Source organism: Mustela nivalis (genome assembly GCF_964662115.1).
Source record: "Mustela nivalis genome assembly, chromosome: 1".
NCBI classification, from domain to species: Eukaryota; Metazoa; Chordata; class Mammalia; order Carnivora; family Mustelidae; genus Mustela; species Mustela nivalis.
Window position 1 is genome coordinate 157,401,627 of NC_139020.1, and position 20,865 is coordinate 157,422,491.

General features: G+C 48.4%; 1 protein-coding gene across 5 annotated transcripts in view; it reads right to left on the reverse strand.

The window, feature by feature from the left end:
* Positions 1-10,021: 10,021 nt before the first annotated feature.
* Positions 10,022-20,865, reverse strand: part of ALDH1L1 (aldehyde dehydrogenase 1 family member L1) — a 136,411-nt gene continuing 125,567 nt past the window's right edge. For all 5 annotated transcript variants that reach the window (XM_082746176.1, XM_082746178.1, XM_082746177.1 and 2 more), the window contains 5 exons: positions 20,713-20,811; positions 17,814-17,979; positions 13,437-13,542; positions 12,112-12,311; positions 10,022-10,364 (listed from right to left, as the gene is read on the reverse strand). In XM_082746176.1, the coding sequence (XP_082602302.1) occupies positions 10,309-10,364; positions 12,112-12,311; positions 13,437-13,542; positions 17,814-17,979; positions 20,713-20,811 (627 nt within the window). In that variant the 3' untranslated portion in view covers positions 10,022-10,308. The remainder of the gene's footprint in view (positions 10,365-12,111; positions 12,312-13,436; positions 13,543-17,813; positions 17,980-20,712; positions 20,812-20,865) is intronic.

Here is a 20,865-nt window from a genome sequence, read left to right on the forward strand (position 1 = left end):
ACAATAGGAGAAACAATAAACTCTCAGTTTTTGTAGTCTTAGCTTTAGTCCATGGTCAGTGGGGTCCATCGGCTGCAGCTTCAATCTCAGGGGGGCATCCTTGTTCTTGACTCATTTGACATGACCTGTGTGAACCCAGGCCCTAATGCCTTCTACTTTTACTACTGTGGGGGTGGTCAGGATAACAGCAAATGGTCCTTTCCAGCAAGGCTCCAGGTTTCCCACTTGATAGCGCCATATCCAAACCAAGACCCTGGGTTGGTAAGGATTTGGTTCCACCTCCATCTGCTTCCCAGTGTGGGCGGTCTGGATGCCTGGGTGGGCTTTTTTTAAAGACAGACTGTAATGCCTGCAGTGACTGGAGGACAGACTGATCAGTCATTTCTGCTAAGGCAACCTCTTGTAGCCAAGGACACAGCGGGGGGGAGGGTGTGTGTCTCCCAAACATTATTTCAAATGGGGTCACCTTGTTTAAATATGATGTACATCGTGCCCTGAGGAGGGTGAAGGGAAAGAGATCCACCCATCCATGCCAGTCTCCAGAATTAGCTTTGTCAAGGTCTCTTTAAGAGTCAGGTTCATTCTCTCTACTTGCCCGGAACTCTGGGGCTAGTAGGCACAATGTAGTTTCCAATTAGTGCCCATGGCCTTGGCCAATGCCTGTGAGACTGAACTCACAAATGCAGGGCCATTGTCTGACCCATTGCGAGAGGCAACCCAAACCTAGGAATCATTTCTTCTAGTAGCTTTTTGGCTACCACTCCTGCTGTCTCATGTTTGGCAGAAAAAGCCTCTACCCAGCCTGAAAAATTATCTACAAAAGCTAACATATATTTGTGCCCATATTTTCCAGGTTTTATTTCTGTAAAATCTATTTCCCAATAAATTCCTGGTTTTTTACCTCTTTCTCTTTTCCCTCTTCCCATTTTAGTTCTTCCCACATTAACTGCCTGGCATTGAGCACATCTATCAACTACATCCTGAACTATACGCCCTAATTTAGAAACCTGAAATTGCTTGCCTATAAGCTCCTTCAGTTTGTGTGTCCCCAACTGAGTACCCTGATGTATCTGGTCTACTAACTTCTTACCTAGTCTTCGAGGAAGAATTATTTTTCCTGTTTTACTCTTAGCCCAGTCCCCTTCATAGTCCAATTTAACCCATTTTTGTAAATACTTTAAGTCTTCTTCTGAATAGTTCAGTTTTTCTGGTAGGGCTGGAGCTGGGAGTGTAACCAGTTCTTGCACTGTTTCTCGGGTTGCTTGCTTTGCGGCTAGATCTGCTAAGTGGTTTCCTTTTGAAATCAGATCAGTCCCCTTTTGGTGTCCTGAACAATGCATAACTGTCACCTCTTTTGGGTCCCAAATAGCCTGGAGGAGAGCCAGTATTTCTCCTCTGTTTTTAATTCCTTTTCCTTCTGCTGTTAATAGGTCCCTTTCTTTATAAATAGCCCCATGTATATGGAGAGTAGCAAAGGCATACCTGCTGTCCATATAGATGTTGGCGATTTTACCTTTGGCCATCTGCAGTGCCTTAGTGAGTGCAATCAGTTCCGCTTTTTGTACCGAGGTTCTGTGTGGCAGGGCTGCTGTCCAGGATTCCTGCTCTGGGGAAACCACTGCAGCCCCCACATACCTCTTTCCATTGACCATGTAGTTACTCCCATCTGTGAACAGAGTCATCTCGGCATTTGGGAGGGGATTGTCTCTGAAATCCAGCCTTATTCCTGTGACTTGGGTTAGGACCTCCCTACAGTCATGTGGGTGGTCAGCCAGCTCCTCTGGCAGCAGCGTGGCTGGATTTAGCACTGCTGGAGGCCGGAAGGTCATTCTTGGTTCATTAAGGATGCGGGCCTGATACCCTGTCACTCGAGCGTTTGTCATCCATCAGTCTGGTAGAGTCTGGAGAAGGCCCTCGACAGTGTGTGTGGTGGTTATGATGAGATTTTGACCCAAAGTCAATTTACTTGCATCCTTGACCAGGAGGGCCATTGCAGCAATTATGCAGAGCCAAGGGGGGAACCCAGCTGCTACTGGATCTAGTTTCTTGCTAAGATAGGCTACTGGTCTTTGCCAAGGTCCCAGAGTCCGAGTTAAAACTCCTTTGGCCACCCCTGCTTTTTCACCCACATACAAGTGGAAGGGCTTGGTAACATCTGGGATGGCCAATGCTGGGGCACTCAGTAAGGCTGTTTGTAATTCCCGAAATACTCCTTCGGCCTCAGCTGTCCACTCTATCATAGTGAGCTCTCCTTTTGCCAGTTCGTAGAGAGGTCAGGCAATCTCCGCAAACCACAGTATCCACAGCCTACAGTAGCCCATCATCCCAAGAAACTCCCTCACTTGTTGGGACGTGGTGGGGCAGGGGTATCGGGTGATCGCTTGTTTCCTGGACTCGAACAGTGAACGCACTCCCTCGTGGAGATCAAAGCCTAGATAAGTGGTGTGGGTCTGACAGAGCTGTGCTTTCCTTGCTGACACCCGATACCCTTTTTCCTGCAGAGTCTGTAAGAGAGCTCTTGTCCTCCACAAGCATGACTCATAGTCCTCTGCAGCTATCAGCAAGTCATCAACATACTATAACAGAGTGACTCCTGGGTGGGAGGTTCTGTACTCACGCAAATCCTCATGTAGGACCTCGTCAAAAATGGTGGGAGAATTCTTGAATCCTTGGGGAAGTCTTGTCCAGGTGAGCTTCCTTGAAACCCTTTCTGTGGGTCAGAGCACTCAAAAGCAAAAATGGGTATGATATGCAGAAAAATGCATCCTTGAGATCTAAGATGGTATGCACAGCTCTTTTGGGGCCCAGGAGGGAGAGTAGGGTATAGGGGTTAGGCACCATCGGGTGGATATCTTCAACCCCTTTAATTTCCCGCAACTCCTGATCAGGTCGGTACTCCCCAGTCTCAGCCTTTTTGACGGGAAGCAAAGGTGTGTTCCATGGAGATTTGCAAGGAACTAGGATCCTGTCTCCTCAGAGGTGGTTAATGTGTTTTCTGATCCCTTCCTTTGCTTCCCAGGGAAGGGGGTACTGCTGAACGTGAACAGCCATAGCCCTTGCCCTTAATTTTACCACAACTGGAGGTTGTTCCTTGGCCAAGCCAGGGGGCTTCCCTTCTGCCCAGACCTCGGGAAACTCGACCTGTAGGATTTGGAGAAGGCTTCACCCCTTTGTCTCCTCTGGTTTTGAGACTGGCTCATAAAGGAGGTATTCATCTACTGCTGCCATAAGCACCTGTACAGTGGGTTGTCTCAAGGTTACAGTCATGTCTCCTTCCAAGAACTGAATGCCAGCTCTTAATTTGTGGAGGAGATCTCTTCCCATCAAGTTATATGGGGCATTAGGGAGGACCAAAAATCAATGTTTAACTACTCCCAAGGCCAAATTTAAAGTCCTTTCTATTGTCCATGTCTCTCTGTACCATTTGCTCCTTGTACCCAAACTTCCTCTCCAGATACTTTTCCCATAGGTTTAAGTAATGATGAAAATTGGGCTCCTGTGTCCACCAAAAAATCAACTGATTTCCCCTCCACTTCAACTTTTACCCGAGGTTCAGGGAGGGCCTCGAACCATGGCCCCTTCAGTCTCTGGTGGCAAGCATTGCTGTCTTCCTTTTGGGGCACTCCCTGGCCCAATGTCCTTTTTCCTTACAGTAAACGCACTGATCTGAATCTAAGTCTTCCCGCGGGCCTTCTCTGTGCTTAGGCTTTTCCTTCCATTTACTATCCCCTACCCATCTCCTCCCACCTCATGTAATGCCAAAACCTTAACCAGTTTTTTTTTTTTTAACCTTAACCTGTTTTTCATCCTCTTGCGCATCCCTATTGTTAAACACCTTTTCTGCTATTCCCACTAACTCAGTCAGATTATTCCCTTCAAATCCTTCAATTTTCTGAAGTTTTCTCCTTATATCTGGGGCTGACTTACTGACCAACGCCAAGATTCATTGCCCTCTGATTTTCGGGTGCCTCAGGGTCGAACAGGCTATGCATTTTATAAGCTTCAATTAGCCTTCCTAGGAATGCTCCTGAAGATTCATTCTTACCTTGAGTCACTGTACCAATTTTGGTTTAGTCCGAGTGCAACTTTTACTTCTCGAAATTCAGTTCCACGATTTCAACATATCAAAGACCTGTATTTGTTCTGAAAGTCTCCCATATGAATTTCCTTTAAGGCAGAATTTATCTTACAAGAGAATTAAAACAATCACAAATGACAAAAAACTCAGAATAGATATGGTTAAATATCAAATGATGACCCTTATCAAAACATTAAAACTTTAGGAAATGTACAGAACCTCTGGAGTAGTTACAGCATTTACCCAAGTGTAACCCAAGGTTTATCATTGATTAAGCAGTACTTCCTGAGTAACTTTGCACATCAGGGAAAAGCCTTATGAGTCAAAGAGATCTCATTTACAATTCTGGGTGGACAAAGAAAACCATTTACATTTTCTCAGAAACATCTCAATCTCTAGTGAAGACTAACTATTAACCAATTGTGAACTATTGCAATAGCAGTTAAGCACAAAACATGTTTACCAAGAGATTTCAAAAGCACAAACCTAGTTCCAGCAACCAGCGCCCTTGCACTTCATCTCATTTGTCATCCAAGCAAAACTTCAAAGCTTCAGGTTACCAAAGACTCAGAAAGCTACTTTAACAATTAGCCATTAAAACCCTGAGACAGACAATTAACCATCAGCTCAGTCACCTCTTTGCTAACAGACCTCACGTTCCACCTGGGCCCATTCCACTTTAGACACCATGCTTTCCAGCCGGCAAGGGGGAGGGGCTAGGCAGTCCACGTCGGGCCAGAGAAGGCAAGGAATTCCCCAAAACAAAGTCAGTTTCAGCAGTTGCTTGGGAATATTCCTTAAAGTCTCTGTCCTGAGTTAGACTAACCCCAGTTGGCTCCAGTTATAGCCCTTAACACATGAAATGAGTGAGGGAGAAGTCCCACATCTGTTATGAGGAACAGAGAGATGAAAGTCAGAGTCCCCTTACTCTCTGCTTGCCCCATTCCTTCAAGCACAACAAACAACACAACAGACAACAAAAAGACAACACAAAGACAACTGTAGACCCAGCAGTCCTTACCCAGAACCTGCTACTGGTGGAGATTTTCTCAGTCCCCAGTGACTGCCTAGGGGGACTCGAACCCCCCGACCATCTAGGGGGACTAGAACCCCCTGACCGTCTAGGGGAACTCGGACCCCCCAACTATCTAGGGGGACTTGAACCCCCCGACTGCCCAGGGGGACTTGAACCCCCTGTCGGTCTACCAGGAGAGGGATGGGGCATCCCTGCATCCACTCCAGTCCTGGGGAGCATGGCCATGTCCAGCTTCTCCCCGTTGGGCTATACCCTGGAGTTCCACAACCAGACAGACAGACAAGATCCCAATACCTCCAGAGGCTTTTCCCATAAATTCCAATACTGGCTCAGTTCTCATTGTTTGATCCCTGACGAGCCCCCAGTGTTAGGGTCCATGATCAAAGGAACAAGACTGATGCAAAGCGAAAGTCAAGCAAAGCTTTATTTCGTGCCAAGCATCAGAAACCAAACCGACTAGTAGGGGTCGTCTCTTACGAAGAGGTTGTTAGGGTCCGTGATCAAAGGAATGAGAGGCAACAACGATGACCCCAACAAGGCCGCTCCCAATGAGGCTGCTCTGGAGGAGGCCGCTCCCTGGACGAGGCCGCTCCCCAGACAAGACCACTCCGGACAAGGCCACTCTGGACGAGGCCACTCCAGACAAGGCTGCGCTGGACAAGGCCACACACCAACAAGGCCACTCCCAAGATGAGGCCACTCCGGCCAAGGCCACTAGCCAACAAGGCCATTCGCCAATGAGGCTGCTCCCTGGAATGACGCCGCTCCGGCGAGGCCATTCGTGGCTCGGCCGCTCACAGCGGTACCGTGGCTCTGTTCCTGACAATTATCACTATGATGGCTATCCTAATGGCTCCCAACAACTATCACTCTGATGACTACCCTAATGGCACCCAACGGCTACTCTAACAGCTATTCTAATGGCTATTCTAATGGCTATCTAATTCCTCCTACTACTCCCCCCCCCCCAGCCTCACAGACTAACCTTTATAGAGGTGGTTGAGCCTGGCCCACACCCAGGTGGCCGATGGGATTTCAACTCACCGCAGTAAATATATGCACATCCCACTGATTGGATGTCTCCATCCGGCCTGGCCCGCCCCTATATCTGGGTTTTACAAGTAAGTTCCTCTGGCTAACCAGGCCCCTACAATGGACACAGACCATAAGTAAGAAACAAGCTCACTGAGTTGTTAAACTAGCCTCTCCTGAATGACACAGAGGTAATTGTAAGAGTTGGCTCTTCCATGGTTTTCCAAAAGTAAGCAAATCTGGTCAGGTCTTTACTGCTTCTTAAAATAATTGTAGAAAAAAATAATTTTTATAGAAGATAAATTCTAGAATTTAGAATGATGAGCATAGGGTTTTATTCATTTGGTCAATAACAACCTATTTCAATAAATACATGAAGCCTGTCCTAAGCACTGGGAAACATGAAGTAAACAAGCTGTGCATTCTGTCCTCGTTTTTTATAGTAGGCACTCAACATTTGTTCAATGAACAAATAACAACTTTAATATAAACTAGACCTTGAAACGTATCTAATCCACTCCATGAATCATATGAAAGTTAATATTTATCTTGTTCTCACTGAATGTTAGACAATTTTCAAAACACTGTGACCTTTTATGGATGAGGGGATTGAAGCACAAAGGAAGTTTAGTAACTCATCTAAGGACAGTATGAGAAAAATTATCAAGTCATTCATTCCTAGGTGCTTATCAAATGCCTACTATGTACCAAGACTGTGTTTCTAAGTGAACTGGTCTCATTTATGTATTCTGGGCATGACTGCTTACTCTATGGAAGGAAGGGTTTCAATTTGATGCTCTTTGTAGAGTAATGTGCATCCTCATGTCTTTATTGTTAAACTCCTTTACCCATTCGAAATGCAGTTTATAACGGAACTTCACTTCTTGGCCCACCTCAGAGGACCCAATGACATTGGGATTGTGGTTAGAGTGCCCTCCAGGGACTCACTGCCCAATGTGTCTTACACATCCCCTTGGGAGAAACAGTGCTTTTGAAGGATTACTGATGAATGTGCAACCCAACCATGTACCTAAGTGTGTACTTACATAACCGGTTGTTTTCTAGAACATTCTTGCTCCTGTACTCTCCTCTGCCTGTGTCTCCTTGGATACACAAACTGTCTCTTCCTTGAGGTTTGCCCAAGAAGAGCAGTTCACAGGAAAACACAGGGAATAGTGAGGAACTGATGAGCTTGGAGGGAGAAGGGAAAGAAGTTTCCACCACACACTCCCACATATCCCCCAAAGACCATTTGCCTCAGCCCCTGGGGGGTCACCCTCCCCACCTTCCCCCTGTAGCATTTATCAGGTCCACCTCCTCCCTACACATATTTCAAAGTCCTCTTCCCTGTATTACATGAGCAAGCCTATGGTTATCTTCTGATCCTGAATATCCCCACCAGCCCCTTTTTGCCTCATCAGAACATTTCTTCTGAAGAAATGCAAGGATCTGTCTGAAATGGCTTCTGGTGAACTCTATTTCCTCTGGCTCATCATGTTTAGATCAAGTCAGATCAACAGAGAGCATAACTGGGCTTAAGAGTCCGTCCTCCTCCCTACCACACCCCACTGTTGGAGGAATATATAGTGTTCCAACCATGCCACCATGTTGGTTGCTTGGGCTGCCAGTGGGTCAACATGCACTCCGCCTACCTTGGGAGTGCAAGAGGGAGCCGTTAGGATAGCCATCATAGTGATAGTTGTCAGGAACAGAGCCACGGTACCGCTGTGAGCGGCCGAGCCACGAATGGCCTTGGGGAAAACCGTAAGATACAGAAGTCTGCAGTTTAACATCCTACTATAAAATAGTATAAGGCAATGGTCATCACATGATAAAAAGGTGTGTGTGTGTGTGTGTGTGTGTGTGTGTGTATTTAGCACTCACAAGATGGGTTTCTTTCTGTACTCCAAAAAAACTAGTTGGTTTCTTCTCTCATATGGACACTGTGAGTTCCAGTTCTCTCACACTCTTGTTGGCTAGAAAGCTCTGAGCTAAATCGTGGTTCAACTTCAAAATAGCATAAAATTTCACAGCATGCAATTTTGATACCAAGCGCATTCCTGATTTTATCCTTCTGCCACATTCCTCTTTGCCCTGGTTTGCTCATGAAATTTTTGTTTTGTTTATTATAGTTCTAAAATGCTTTTAACTCTTCAGTTAACATGGAAAAGATAAGTGCATTAAAAATCACAAGAAGAGGGGTGCCTGGGTGGCTCAGTGGATTAATCCTCTGCCTTCGGCTTAGGTCATGATCTCAGGGTCCTGGGATCGAGCCCTGCATCAGGCTCTCTGTTCTGCAGGGAACGTGCTTCCTCCTCTCTACCTGCCTCTCTGCCTACTTGTGATCTTTCTGTCAAATTAAAAAAAAAAAAAACTTAAAAAAATCACAAGAAGACAAGTTTATTTCCCCCATGTACCAGTCACCTTGGTGGATATGCACCTCCAGGATGCTGGGGATTTAGGTGTGTGCTGTGTGCTGCTCACCCCTCCGTAGGTGTTGCCGTATCTGCATGGTCAAAAAATGCCCACCACCCTGTTTCCTGGGTCTGCTTCCAGCCAGCCAGCCCAAAGGGAGGAAAAAAGGGAGCTGGAGGGGCAGGTAATCACTTCCATTCACATTCTGTCTGCTAGGCTCAGTTCCATGACCATTACCTAGCTGCAAAGGAGGTTGGGAATTCTCTTTCTTCAGGTCAGTCATGTAAAACTTGGGGTTCTAGAACTCAAGAAATAAGGGGACAAAGAAAATGGGTAAACTAATAGTCTCACTCTTATTACTGTGAGACAATAGAAAATGCATTTTGGTCTCTGCCCTTGGTTCCTGGCACAGAGCTCCTGAAATCCTTGTCATTTCCTAAGTGGTAAGAACACTAATATTTGTCTCTGACCCCATATTTGACAGAGGGCTTCCAAAACTTTTGTAAATTCCTAAACAAGAAGAGCACTAAGAGCATCTTTTATTCTATCGAGGTGATTGGTTGGGTTTCTATGTGGCAACTGGTCACCAGAAAGATGAAGCCATGATCAGAAACTTGGCATTTTCAGCCCCCACCTTCAAACAATCTCCAGAGAGAAGAGAGGGGCTAGAAATGGGATTAATGATTGCTCATGAATATGTGAGGAATAGTCCATAAAAATCCCAATAGTATTGGGTTTGGAGAGCTTCCAGGTTGGCAAAGACATCCACACCCACCCCGACTCCACAGGTACAAAGACTCCTGTGCTCAGGACCCTGGTAGCTTCACCCTATGCATGTCATCATCTGGCTGCTCATCTGTATCTTTTATCATATCCTTATTACACTGGGAAACATAAGGTTTCTCTGTGATTTGTGAGACCCTCTAGAAAATTAATGTGTGGAGTCCAAAGGGGCAGAGCCAGGTGGGCTGGGGTGTTGAAATGTCAAGCAGAGAGTGCCATTTGGGGTAAACTGAGGCAATAGCAGGTATGTGGAGGTGTAATGTTTGGGACCTAGGGCATGGGGGTGAAGAAGGGAGGGCCCCAGAACCCTTCAGGGTGAGAGGAAAAAGAGAGAGCAGGATGCTGGGGCCAAGCGGAAATCCACAGAGAGTCACAGAAGACACAATAGAGGGAAAGATGGAACTTTCTCCCAGCTCCGAAAGGCCAGCCTGGGGCAGCACAGTGCCAGGAAGACAGAGCTGAATCACAGTGGGAGGCTTCTGCTGCCCTTCCTGCTTCCTCTGCTCTGCATTTCCCGGGAGTGACCCCACAGATGTCTCCCATGCCTAGCTTCCTCCTAGCTGACGCACACCCACGTTTCAGTGGTGCACCTCTCCCCAGGGTACCTTCCTCCACAAGAGTGCCTGGACTGGCATGGCCACTCAGGAGCACCCACAAATGGAATGAGAGACACAGGGTTGTCACTGGCCAGAACCTTTATTCACTCTGGGGCCACTTTCTCAACCAGCCAAAGGTCTCTGTGATCAGACGGGGCGGGGATGTCCCAGTGAGGACAGGGGTACAGGCAGGAGGGTTCCCCTAGCATTTTCTGTGGAAGTGCTACATGCTCAGGAGAGGTGAGAGGGCGGGAACTCCAGGGAAGCAGCCTTGGCTTCCCCCTGCGAAGGCAGACCCGGTTCAGGCCAGGTTGTGGAGGGCAAGGACACATCGTGGAGAGGGGGGCTTTCTTGCAGGAGACCTTTCTTCAGTACTCAAAAGTAACAGTCTTGACCCGTAGGTACTCATTCAGGGCCGCCTCTCCTGCAAGACAGCACATACCATGGGGAAAGGTCATCCTCACAGCGGCCCCTAGGGCTGGCCACACCTTGTGAGCACTGCAACCTTTTTATCTTACACATCCCTGCAGCAACCATGTGGGGTCAGCCCCAGTTACAAAAGAGAAATCAAGGCACTAGAAGGTCCGGCATCAGTTGTGGGGTGGGGAGTGGTAAGGATTCCACTGCAGGCATCAGAATACAGACCAACTGGGGGCAACTGTTTCAGAAACTTCCCTGCTCTAGCTCCTCTAGAGGAATGGCAGCCCGATCACCCTGAGGGCAGTCGAGGGGCTCTCTGGTGCACATTGTCTGTCCCCACTGCTGCCCCCCACCTAATTCTAGGTCATGCTCCTACTGGGAAAGGGAGTCACAGGCACCCAGAATTTGGCTGTTCTGCAGCTGTTGGTTTTGGCCCCACAAACAAAATGTGGGGCCTGTAGTTGCCTGACATCTCCCCCACCTGCTAAAGTTGGCTCCAAGAGCCACGCTTCATCAGCCAGGACCTGCTGAGGTCTCTGGCCCAAACCCTGATGGTTTACTGGAGATACCTGGTTTATGTGCACAGGACACAGGACGAGCTGGCAGCAGAGAGGATGAGCAGGAGCACCTCAGGGTCAGGGCCATTAGTGACAGAGATCATATCCTGGGGACTTGACACCCCAGCCTCCTGAATAACAGTGGCCCTTGTAGATTCCCATGGAGGAACCAAGAAGCAGGGGTGGGAAGCGGTGGCAGAAAGGGACAAAGGGAGCAGTACTGTCCAACATCATGTAAGTACATGTGTCTGAGTGTGAGTCCCACCTCTGTGTAAACAGTGTACAGGTCAGACTTTGGTGGGGGAGGGTTGTTGGGGCTGCTTTCGCAAGTCTCCTTGGGGTTTTCTGCAGGGTGTAAAGGATGGCATGAGGGTAGAAAACGAAATAGCAGCCTCTCTATGGTCAAGCCTCTGCTCAAACCTCCCTGAGGATCCTGAGTTGGGTTCAAGGATGAAGGCTCTGAGAGACAGTGCTCTCCCAGACCCTGCCCTCCCCTGCTGGGATCCCCAGCTGGAGTCAGTCTTCAACTGCTAGATTCCATGGTGGCAGGATGGGGAGAGCAGCACTCATCCTGAATCACACCACAGCCTGGGGAAAGAGGAGTGCTAGACCGGACCTCCACCTCCCCTGGCAGGCCAGGTGGGGCTTGTGCTTGGCTACCTGGATGAGAGTGTCTCTGCACTGGGGACTCACACAGCCCCACTGGGCTCCACACTCAGTCTCCACGGTTTCTCCTCTTTCTGTGGATGAGGATCTGACTATGGCCCCCAGGGCCCTGCTCTCTGGCCCCCTGCCTGCCTCCCCAGCCTCTTCCCCTCCAGACTTCCCCATCCCTGCACTCAGGCCCCTGTCTGCAGCTCTTAGACCACAAAGCTGGTTCTCTCAGGACCTGCTGTCCACTCTGCCAGGAACACATACCCTCCGGTCTTCCTACCACCTCCTCCGGCCACTTGTACCTCAGCACAGGCGCCACCTTCTTGGAGAGGCCCACCCTGGTCCCTACTAAAATTACCCTCCCGGTCTTCCTGCCAGATCATTCTGTCTCGTCCACTTCCTGCACTCCTCACTTCCTAGCAGGATCTTGCTTACTGCCTTAATTATCCCCTGTTCCCTCCCAGTTGTCAGCATGTAGCCTGGCCCCCAGGACAGGGTCCAGCACCAAGGAGCCTTAACAGATGTTCAGGATTAGGTTACCGAGGTCTTTGCCAAAGCCAGACTGCTTGAACCCTCCAAATGGAGCAGCAACGTCGGTCTTGTTGTATGTGTTGACAAACACGGTGCCTGCCTCCAGCTTGTCACTGACATACAAGGCCTTGTTGATGTCCTTGGTGAAGATGCCAGAGGCCAGGCCAAACTCTGTGGCATTGGCCCGAGACAGCACAGTGTCCACGTCGCTGCAGGGAAAACCCACAAAGAACTTTGTGAGGAGGGTCATGGGACCATGATGGGCATGGAACACAGAAAGACCTGTACTCCTTACTCCTGGTTGGGGGTGGGACAACCTACTCCAAGCTCCCCACCACATAGGACCGTCTAAGCAAATGCACTGGGCCTACAGAAAGTGGGAAGGAGACAGACCAGCCAAGCAAAGAGGAAAGAATAAGAGAGGAGGCAGAGCAGAGTCGGTCCCTTCTGGTTATCATGGGGGAGTCCCTCACTGTGTAGACAGGGGGATGGGAGCCCAGGGAGGGAGGCAGGCTGGGAACCCACCACACATTGAAAGGCTTTCCTTGGGCAGCTACACTGGGGGCATCCACAGATATCATAGGCTTGGAGACTGGGCACAATGCTTGGTAGATGGGAGAAAAGTATCTCATTCTAATACAATCAGCAAGTAAAGAAAACTTTTATAATTTTTTGACAGTTGGAAGTATAGTATATCGAGGAGGAGATGCCATTCTGCAATCTGCTGAAAGGTGCTGTTCTGAAAAATGATAGTCAGGAAAAGGGCCTGTGGTAGAGCAATTATGGCCAGTCTAGTTCTTCTCCCTTTGGGCCAGATCTGGCCTCAGCTAGACCAACAGGACAGGTGGAAGTGAGGTTCAGGGCTTTTTGAGGCCAACTGATGGCTCTTGAGGAGGCTTGCTTGCATCTTCCACCTGGCCTTTCTGAGGGCCTCTCTGGCTGCCCTGGACATGGCACAGAGCAGAGGTGGCCAGCCACATGGAACCCTGACCAAATTGAAGACTTGCAAGTGAATTAAGTAATTTGCTACCCTAAGCCACTGGGGCTTGGGGTGGTTTATTACGCAGTAGTGGATAAGAACAGAACCCAGCATGCTGTGTGAGGCATCAGAGAGACAAGGAAGACACTCTCAGTGGTACCCAGCCTGGCTGGTCCCCTGGGGCTCTCCTAACTTTAGCACTTGAGACAGACTCCACAGGAAGCTACGCTGCATCCACAGCCCCCACCCTATCTGCATTCCTTTTCTGCACTCCCCTCCACAAAGCTCAAACAAAGACACCAGGAAGGCATGGGAGCGGACCAGGCTCTCAAGAGACATAAGCAGGACTCCCTACCCATCAGCAAATCGAGAGATGATCATAATGGGTCCAAAGGACTCCTCCTTGGCTATGAACATGTGGTCCTCCACATCCGTGAAAACAGTCGGCTCGAAGAAGAAACCTAGGGGGAGACAGAAGTCCATGGTCTGCAGGCGGGCAGACCTCTCCCCAGCCAGGCCTGGGCCCGAAAAGCCACCATGCACACATCTTGCAGGTTGCGACACCTGTGTGGTGGCTGCTACAGATAGTGGGTGGCTTTCCTGCCACAGACTTATGAGTTCCCAGGATCCTCACAACCCTTTCAAGTAAATGCTGCTAAGGAAGATGGGCAGCTCAGTGTTGGTCTGAGAGAGTGGCGATTCTTAACCTAGTGCCAATGGTTCTCCATCAATCCCTATGGAGTAGATTGAGCTGGGCAGAGGGGGGAGCCTTGGACATGGGTTCTGATGGCCAGGACCCCTCAGTACTGTCTCCCTGTTTCCTGGACCTTCCGTGCAGGTGCTGATGCCCCAGGTGCAGGGGGTGAGTGCTCTCAGCCAGGAACACTCTCCTGCTCTCCTGTCAACATATGTCTTCCACCTCCTCCCATAAAGACTGCTGCTCCTACAGGCCCTGGTTGTCGATGGAACCAGTTCTGACAGCAGAAATGCTTCCTCTATTTTTAGTTTCCTAAGGAATCTCCATACTGTTTTCCAAAGTTGCTGCACCAACTTGCATTCCCGCCAACAGTGTAAGAGGGTTCTCCTTTCTCCACAACCTCTCCAGCACTTGTTGTTTACTGTCTTGTTAAATTGGCCACTCTAACTAGTGTAAGGTGGTATCTCAATGTGTTTTTTTTTTAAATATTTTTTTAAAACTTCTTTTCAGCATAACAGTATTCATTGTTTTTGCACCACACCAAGTGCTCCATGCAATCCATGCCCTCTCTAATACCCACCACCTGGTTCCCCCAACCTCCCACCCCCCGCCCCCTCAAAACCCTCAGATTATTTTTCAGAGTCCATAGTCTCTCAAGGGTCACCTCCCCTTCCAATTTCCCTCAACTCCCTTCTCCTCTCCATCTCCCCTTGTCCTCCATGCTATTTGTTATGCTCCAATGTGGTTTTGATTTGAATTTCCCTGATGGCTAATGATGATGAACATTTTTTCATGTGTCTGTTAGCCATTTGTATGTCTTCATTGGAGAAGTGTCTGTTCATATCTTCTGCCCATTTTTTGATGTGATTATGTTTTTTGGGTATTGAGTTTGAGAAGTTCTTTATAGATCTTGGATATCAGTCCTTTGTCTGTAGTGTCATTTGCAAATATCTTTTCCCATTCCGTGGGTTGCCTCTTTGTTTTGTTGACTATTTCCTTTGCTGTGCAGATGCTTTTTATCTTGATGAAGTACCAAAGGTTCATTTTTGCTTTTGTCTCCTTTGCCTTTGGAGACATGTCCTATGGCCCTGTAATTGCACTACTGGGTATTTACCCCAAAGATACAGATGTAGTGAAAAGAAGGGTTCGTAGCAGCAATGGCCATAATCACCAAACTGTGGTAAGAGCCAAGATGCTCTTCAACAGATGAATGGATAAAGCAGATATGGCCCATAAATACAATGGAATATTACGCCTAACCAGAAAGGATGAATACCCAACTTTTGTAGCAACATGGATGAGACTGGAGATTATGCTGAGCGAAATAAGTCAAACAGAGAAAGTCAATTATCATATGGTTTCACTTGCTTGTGGAGCATAGGGAATAACATGGAGGACATTAGGAGAAGAAAAGGAAAAGTGAAAAGGGGGAAATTGGAGGGGGTGATGAAGCATGAGAGAGTGTGGACTCTGAGAAATAAACTGAGGGTTTTGGAGGGGAGGGAGATGGGGGATGGGTGAGCCTGGTGGTGGGTATTAAGGAGGACATGTATTGCATGGAGCACTGGATGTGGTGCCTAAACAATGACTCTTGGAACACTGAAAAAAAAAAAAAGAAAGAAATGCTTCCTCTATGTCTCTTCTAGACAGGGAGCCCCAGGACCCTGAGACTCTACTGGACTGAGATATAATTTAGCCTGAGTAAAGGAAAATTGAGAGACTTGAAATTTTCTCTTTCTAATTCCTAATCTAATTTATTAATCTAATTAGATTAATCTGATCTAGATTAGATCTAGATTAATCTAATCTAATTTTTAGAAATTAGATTAGAAATTGAGATCTAATTTTTAGAAATTAGATCTAATTTTTGGAAATTAGATTAGATTAATCTAGATCTAATCTAGATCAGATTAATCTAATTAGATTAATAATTACTTTTTAGAAATTAGATTAGATTAACCTAGATCTAATCTAATCTAATCTCTTTCTAATTTCTAAAAAATTAACCTTAAAAGCAACTTGATAAAATATTCCATACTTTTCTGAAAAACAATCTGAGGGGTTTGAAGTGGTGGGGGTTTGGGAGGTTGGGGTACCAGGTGGTGGGTATTATAGAGGGCACAGATTGCATGGAGCACTGAGTGTGGTGAAAAAATAATGAATACTGTTTTTCTGAAAATAAATTAAAAAAATAAAAATAAATAAAAAATTATGTTTTAACGTTAATTACAGTTTTTCAAAGCTACATTTGGTATGAACACCTATTGACTCATGTGGTATGGCCTATATGCTCTCAGAATGCAAACGAGGGCTGCCCACGTGTGGGCAGGCTCTGCATTGGCTGGGCTCTGTCCATTTCCTGTTCTTTCTTTACTCTTCTCTGCCCTTCTGGACTTGGCCCACATGAGGCTCCCCTACCCTCTGACAACCAACTGAGTTTGTACCCCACAGCTCTACCCTCCACCAGCTTCTAGGAATTCTACTTCCTCCTCTTGGCTCTCAGGCCAGGAAGTGGTGACAGTTGCTCCCCAGTGTCCTAGTTTCTGGGTGATGTACCATCAGAACTGTTCTGCAAACCATGCCTTCATTTTACTCTCTCCCATCAGACCCTGAACTCTAGTGTACTGAGAGCAGGGAAAGGGTGGCTATCAATGGCTATAAAACTGTCACTGCACGGGGTGCCAGGGAGCATCTGTGACATAGGAGTACCTATGGTCTGCACCTGGATGTTATTTGAGCTGGTTGATGAATTCGCCAGCTGCTGAGGAAATGGGGAGAGGTTTGTTAATCAGAGCAGCAGAAGCCCAGGGAGCGGGGAAACATGAGATGTACTCAGAGAGAGTAAAATGTGGCTGTAGCAAGGGCAGGTCAGTTAGCAACAGACTATGGAAGACCCTGCACATGAAGTGAGGAGTTTGAGCTTGCTTCTGCAGGAAGATGGGTCACTGCAGAAGTTGCTTCAGCGTTGGGGGAGACATACTCAGACTTCCAGCAGCTACCATGAGTAAAGGGTTAGCACAGTACAAGAGGGTCTTCAGGAAGCAGGCGTGATGCTGCAGGCAAAATGAGCTGCAGAGTCGGCAATATGGCAGCAAGGATGCAGGGGAGGAAGACAGATTTTTAATTTAAGAGAATGAGGCAATTAATTTAAAGTAGGAGTCAGAAAAATAGAAAAATCTAGAATTCATTGTTTCCTTCCCTCCTTCCCTCCATCAGATTAACTCAGATTTGGTATGAGTCTTAGTGCTGGCATGAAGGACCTAATGGTGTAGAAGCCAGACATGTGCCTGTCCCCATGTGGTGGGCAGTCTGACAAGGAAGCAGCTCAAACAGTCCATGCCACAGCCCCTGCTCCTCTGGCTCCTGTGACTTGATGAGATGGAAGATTCTAGAGAGGCAAGTGTATATCTGGGTCAGAACACTCCGATAACGTGATGAATTTGGTAACTGTTCAGTCTCAAGGGCCTGCGGACATGCCGGTGGAGGTGTCTAGGTGGTTAGGATTTCTGGATGAGGAGGAGCCTGGAGACAGGTACTTGAGAGGGTGTGAGCCACTGCAGGGAATGAGACCCTCCAGGGAAATGGTCTGCCATGAGAAGTGCTCCAAGTTCAGGATATACCTGGGGCTATACCTTCATTCAAGGCACAAGTGGAAATGGAAGTTCAGCGAAAAGTGACCACTGAGAAGTAACAGCGAAGACAGAAAGCTATGGAAGCCAGTGCCATGGAATCCATGGGAGGAAAGAACTTCAAGGATGCAGAGATATTTAAGGCAAATCAAAGTCCCCTACTAAACCAGCACTGACTAGATTTTAGAACTGGTGTCTTCACCTTGCCAGTATGACATCTGGTCTGGCTGGGGTCCAAATAGCCAAGGACACCACAGCCAATGTCCCGAATAAGCTCTGAGGTCTGGGAGCCTAACCATGGAGTTTGTGGAGTTCAGACACCTGCAGTTAGAGTGGGGCAGGAGACCAGAGGCCATGCTACCTGCCCTCCAGTTCACCCCAGTAAGCCAGAAGTGCTCTGACTGACCTGGCCGAGAAACTTGTTTCCCACCACAGACCAGCGTGGCCCCTTCCTCCACACCATGCTGGCAGTACTCTACCAGCTTCTGCAGGTGGGCTTGGTGGTTCTGCGGTCCATGGTTGGTGTCCCGGTCTAGAGGGTTGCCAATCTTCATCTTCTTTACCTCTTCCACCTGTGGAGAGTCCTCCCAGTCAGGTCCTAGTCAAGTACCATGGTTTCTGTTGATATTCCCAACCTGACCCGCCTAACAGGTTTGCATGTTTGGTGACCAGCCACTGGGCCCTGAAGAAAGTCTACACACGCTCAGTACAGTCTCAATTCTGGTTCCAGATCTGCCTTCAAGGCTGAAACCCCAAATGCCTCTAATGTACAAGGAGACAAGCCTAGCATCAGACAGGCTGAGAAAACAGAGGTGTCCAGGGATAGGGTGAGGCCCAGACATAGGTCAGCAAAGAGTGTGTCCCTATAGTGGTCCTGCACCCAGCTTCATAGGCTGAGAAGCTGAGAGATCACTTGTCTGGGCCCTCCAGAATATGAGTGGGGGTGGGGCAGGGAGATACATGTCCTGCCACAGTGCCCTGGTGACAAGAGTAGGAGACTAAGTGGAAGGGTCTGGGCCTTGAGTCCATCCACTCCTGCTCCCACAACTTCCTGCTTCAAAGCCCAGCTTCAAGGTCCCCTCCTCTGGAAAGGCTCCCTTGTTGCCTCAGCCAGCCTAAATGTAAGTCTAGGCTTTGCCCCTTGGAGACATGGGTTTTGGACTCCATAAAAGATGTGCTACATGGTATCTGATGGATTCTGGGGCTGGATGCAGAGAGTCAGAGAAGTCCCTGAATATGGGATGCTGTGCTATGGAAAAGAACTTAGATGGCACTACCAGTGGGAGGTAGACATCAGACCTTCTGGACTCCTGGCTGGGGTTCATCCCTCTTATTTTTGCCACCTCTCTCCAGGTTTCTTCCTCAGTTTCTTAAGATCAAACAAGGTCATCTCCACCCTCACTGTAGATGCCTCAAGGTCAGGCTTGACTGGCTGCCTCCTCCTCTGAGACCAGGGCTACTTTACCCCTCTGCTCTATACCCCCCAGCCAGGCCTAATCAGAAGACACTCAAGCCCCCAAGGACCAGCCCCTACCCTCTCACCAAGGACCCCTTAGCTCTTCTGTGCTGAAGAGAGTCCCTATCCCTGCTGTGCTCTCCTTCCCTGTTCCCACCTGGCCACCAACTCTCCCCTACCCCCAGCTCCATCCCTAGGATGCCAAGAGTAATAATGCTGAGTGTCCTGGATGTGCCTCTCACTTCCCATATTAGGAAGCTGAAACTCCCTTGACAGTTCTCCTGGGACTCTGACCCCTATCCTCACCCTGTGGGGGTTTCATGACTCCTTTGCAGACCTGGAGGGGGCTGGGGTTTGCCCAGCTATGTTCTCCACAACTACATTCATTCAGTGAGCTGCCCCCTCATAGGCCCTCCATCATGACTTCCCACCCGTGCCCCAGATTCAGCTAGTCCTATACTGGGCAAAGGACTCATTCAGCCAGGCTGCCCGGCTCCCAAACTACAGTGGGTTATGCATTGTATTCACTTCTCATGGAGATAGGTTTGAATCTGAGCTAACTTGTGACTTGTTTGGGCAGGCAGAATGTGGCAGAAACAACCTTGAGAGATCCTAAGAAATCTTTATACTCCTGTTCTCCCTCCTAGGAGTCCTACCATTGGCCCTGCATGTGTCTGAGCACACACTACAGGATGAAGGACTGCAGGGACAAAGATGAGCCATCCCAACGCAGCCACCAAGCACCCCCGCCGACTGCAGATGCATAAGCAAGTTCAGGCGAACCTAGGCTGGTGCCCACAGTGCCCACCCACAAGACCATGACTGCATGAATGGCTGTTAGCCCAAGCCACCAAGTGGCAGAAGCTATTAAACTCCTTTCTAGAAACCCTGTTTCTTTCCTCACTGCCTTTCATATTTTTATTTGTTATCCAAGACCCTCCCCAGAACTCCTTCCTCACAGCTGCCTAGCCTTGTCCCAGTCCTGCTCTGTCTTTTCCCCTGGCTTCCTAAATACAGTTTTTTACACCAGCATGTAGGGGCTGTGTTCCAACATCTTCTCTCGTATCTGCTGGAATCAGACTCTGCTTGCCAGGATGTGGAGAAGGATTCTTGGCTGAAGTTTAGCCCCAGAGCTCTGTAGGCCCTACAATCACTGAATGAACCAGGGATGGACTTGGGACCCAGTGACACCAACCAACATCCTCCCCACAGCTTTTTCTAACAGAGTCAGTGGGGCAGAGTAATCTCCCCTTTGGTCCTGTCTTGTAAGAATGTAGGAGAGGCTGTGAGTGCCACACACCACCCTCTTTGAGAGTACCCACCTGCCTCTCACAGCTGCTGGTCCCAGGTCCCAGGGAAACCTCTTCTAGCCCATGAACACTCACAGCCAGCAACTGTTGACAGGGGACAAATGCCTGGCTCCTTGACCCCAGGGGTACATCTAAGAGGTATCATTTGTGCTCCAGAGCTTCTATCTGTGGGTCAGGCTAGAGCTACATGTCACTTTGAGACCAGACCTGTCTCTGTCCTCTTCTGGTCCCTCCCACCTCCCAGGCTTTCCCTGACAGCTCACCCACAGTGAGCCACATGCACCTCAATCCCTGGCTTAGGGTTCACTGTTCGGGAGCTGACCTAGGACAGGCCTTTTTTGGTTAGGTCAGTGTGAGCTTCAGAGTTACCATTTCTTACTGAAATAATAAAGACATGTGAAAAAAGATACAGTTTTGCCTGAGGGTTTCCTGATTCAGAAGGACAGTGTCTGACTCCACCTGCTCCAGCCCTGCCTCCCTGCCCCCTACCCCTGAAGCATAGGTGGCCGTCCCAGTGAAGACTCTGCAGTAGAACTTACCACCTTCCGTACAAACTGGTCATGGATCGAGTCCTCTACAAATAGCCGTCCTGCTGCAATGCAGTTTTCTCCCTTGTTGAAGAAGACGGAGCTCATCCCCTTTGGAGAATGGATAAGGATGCTGGCTCACAACTGCTCCTGGGGTGCCAGCTC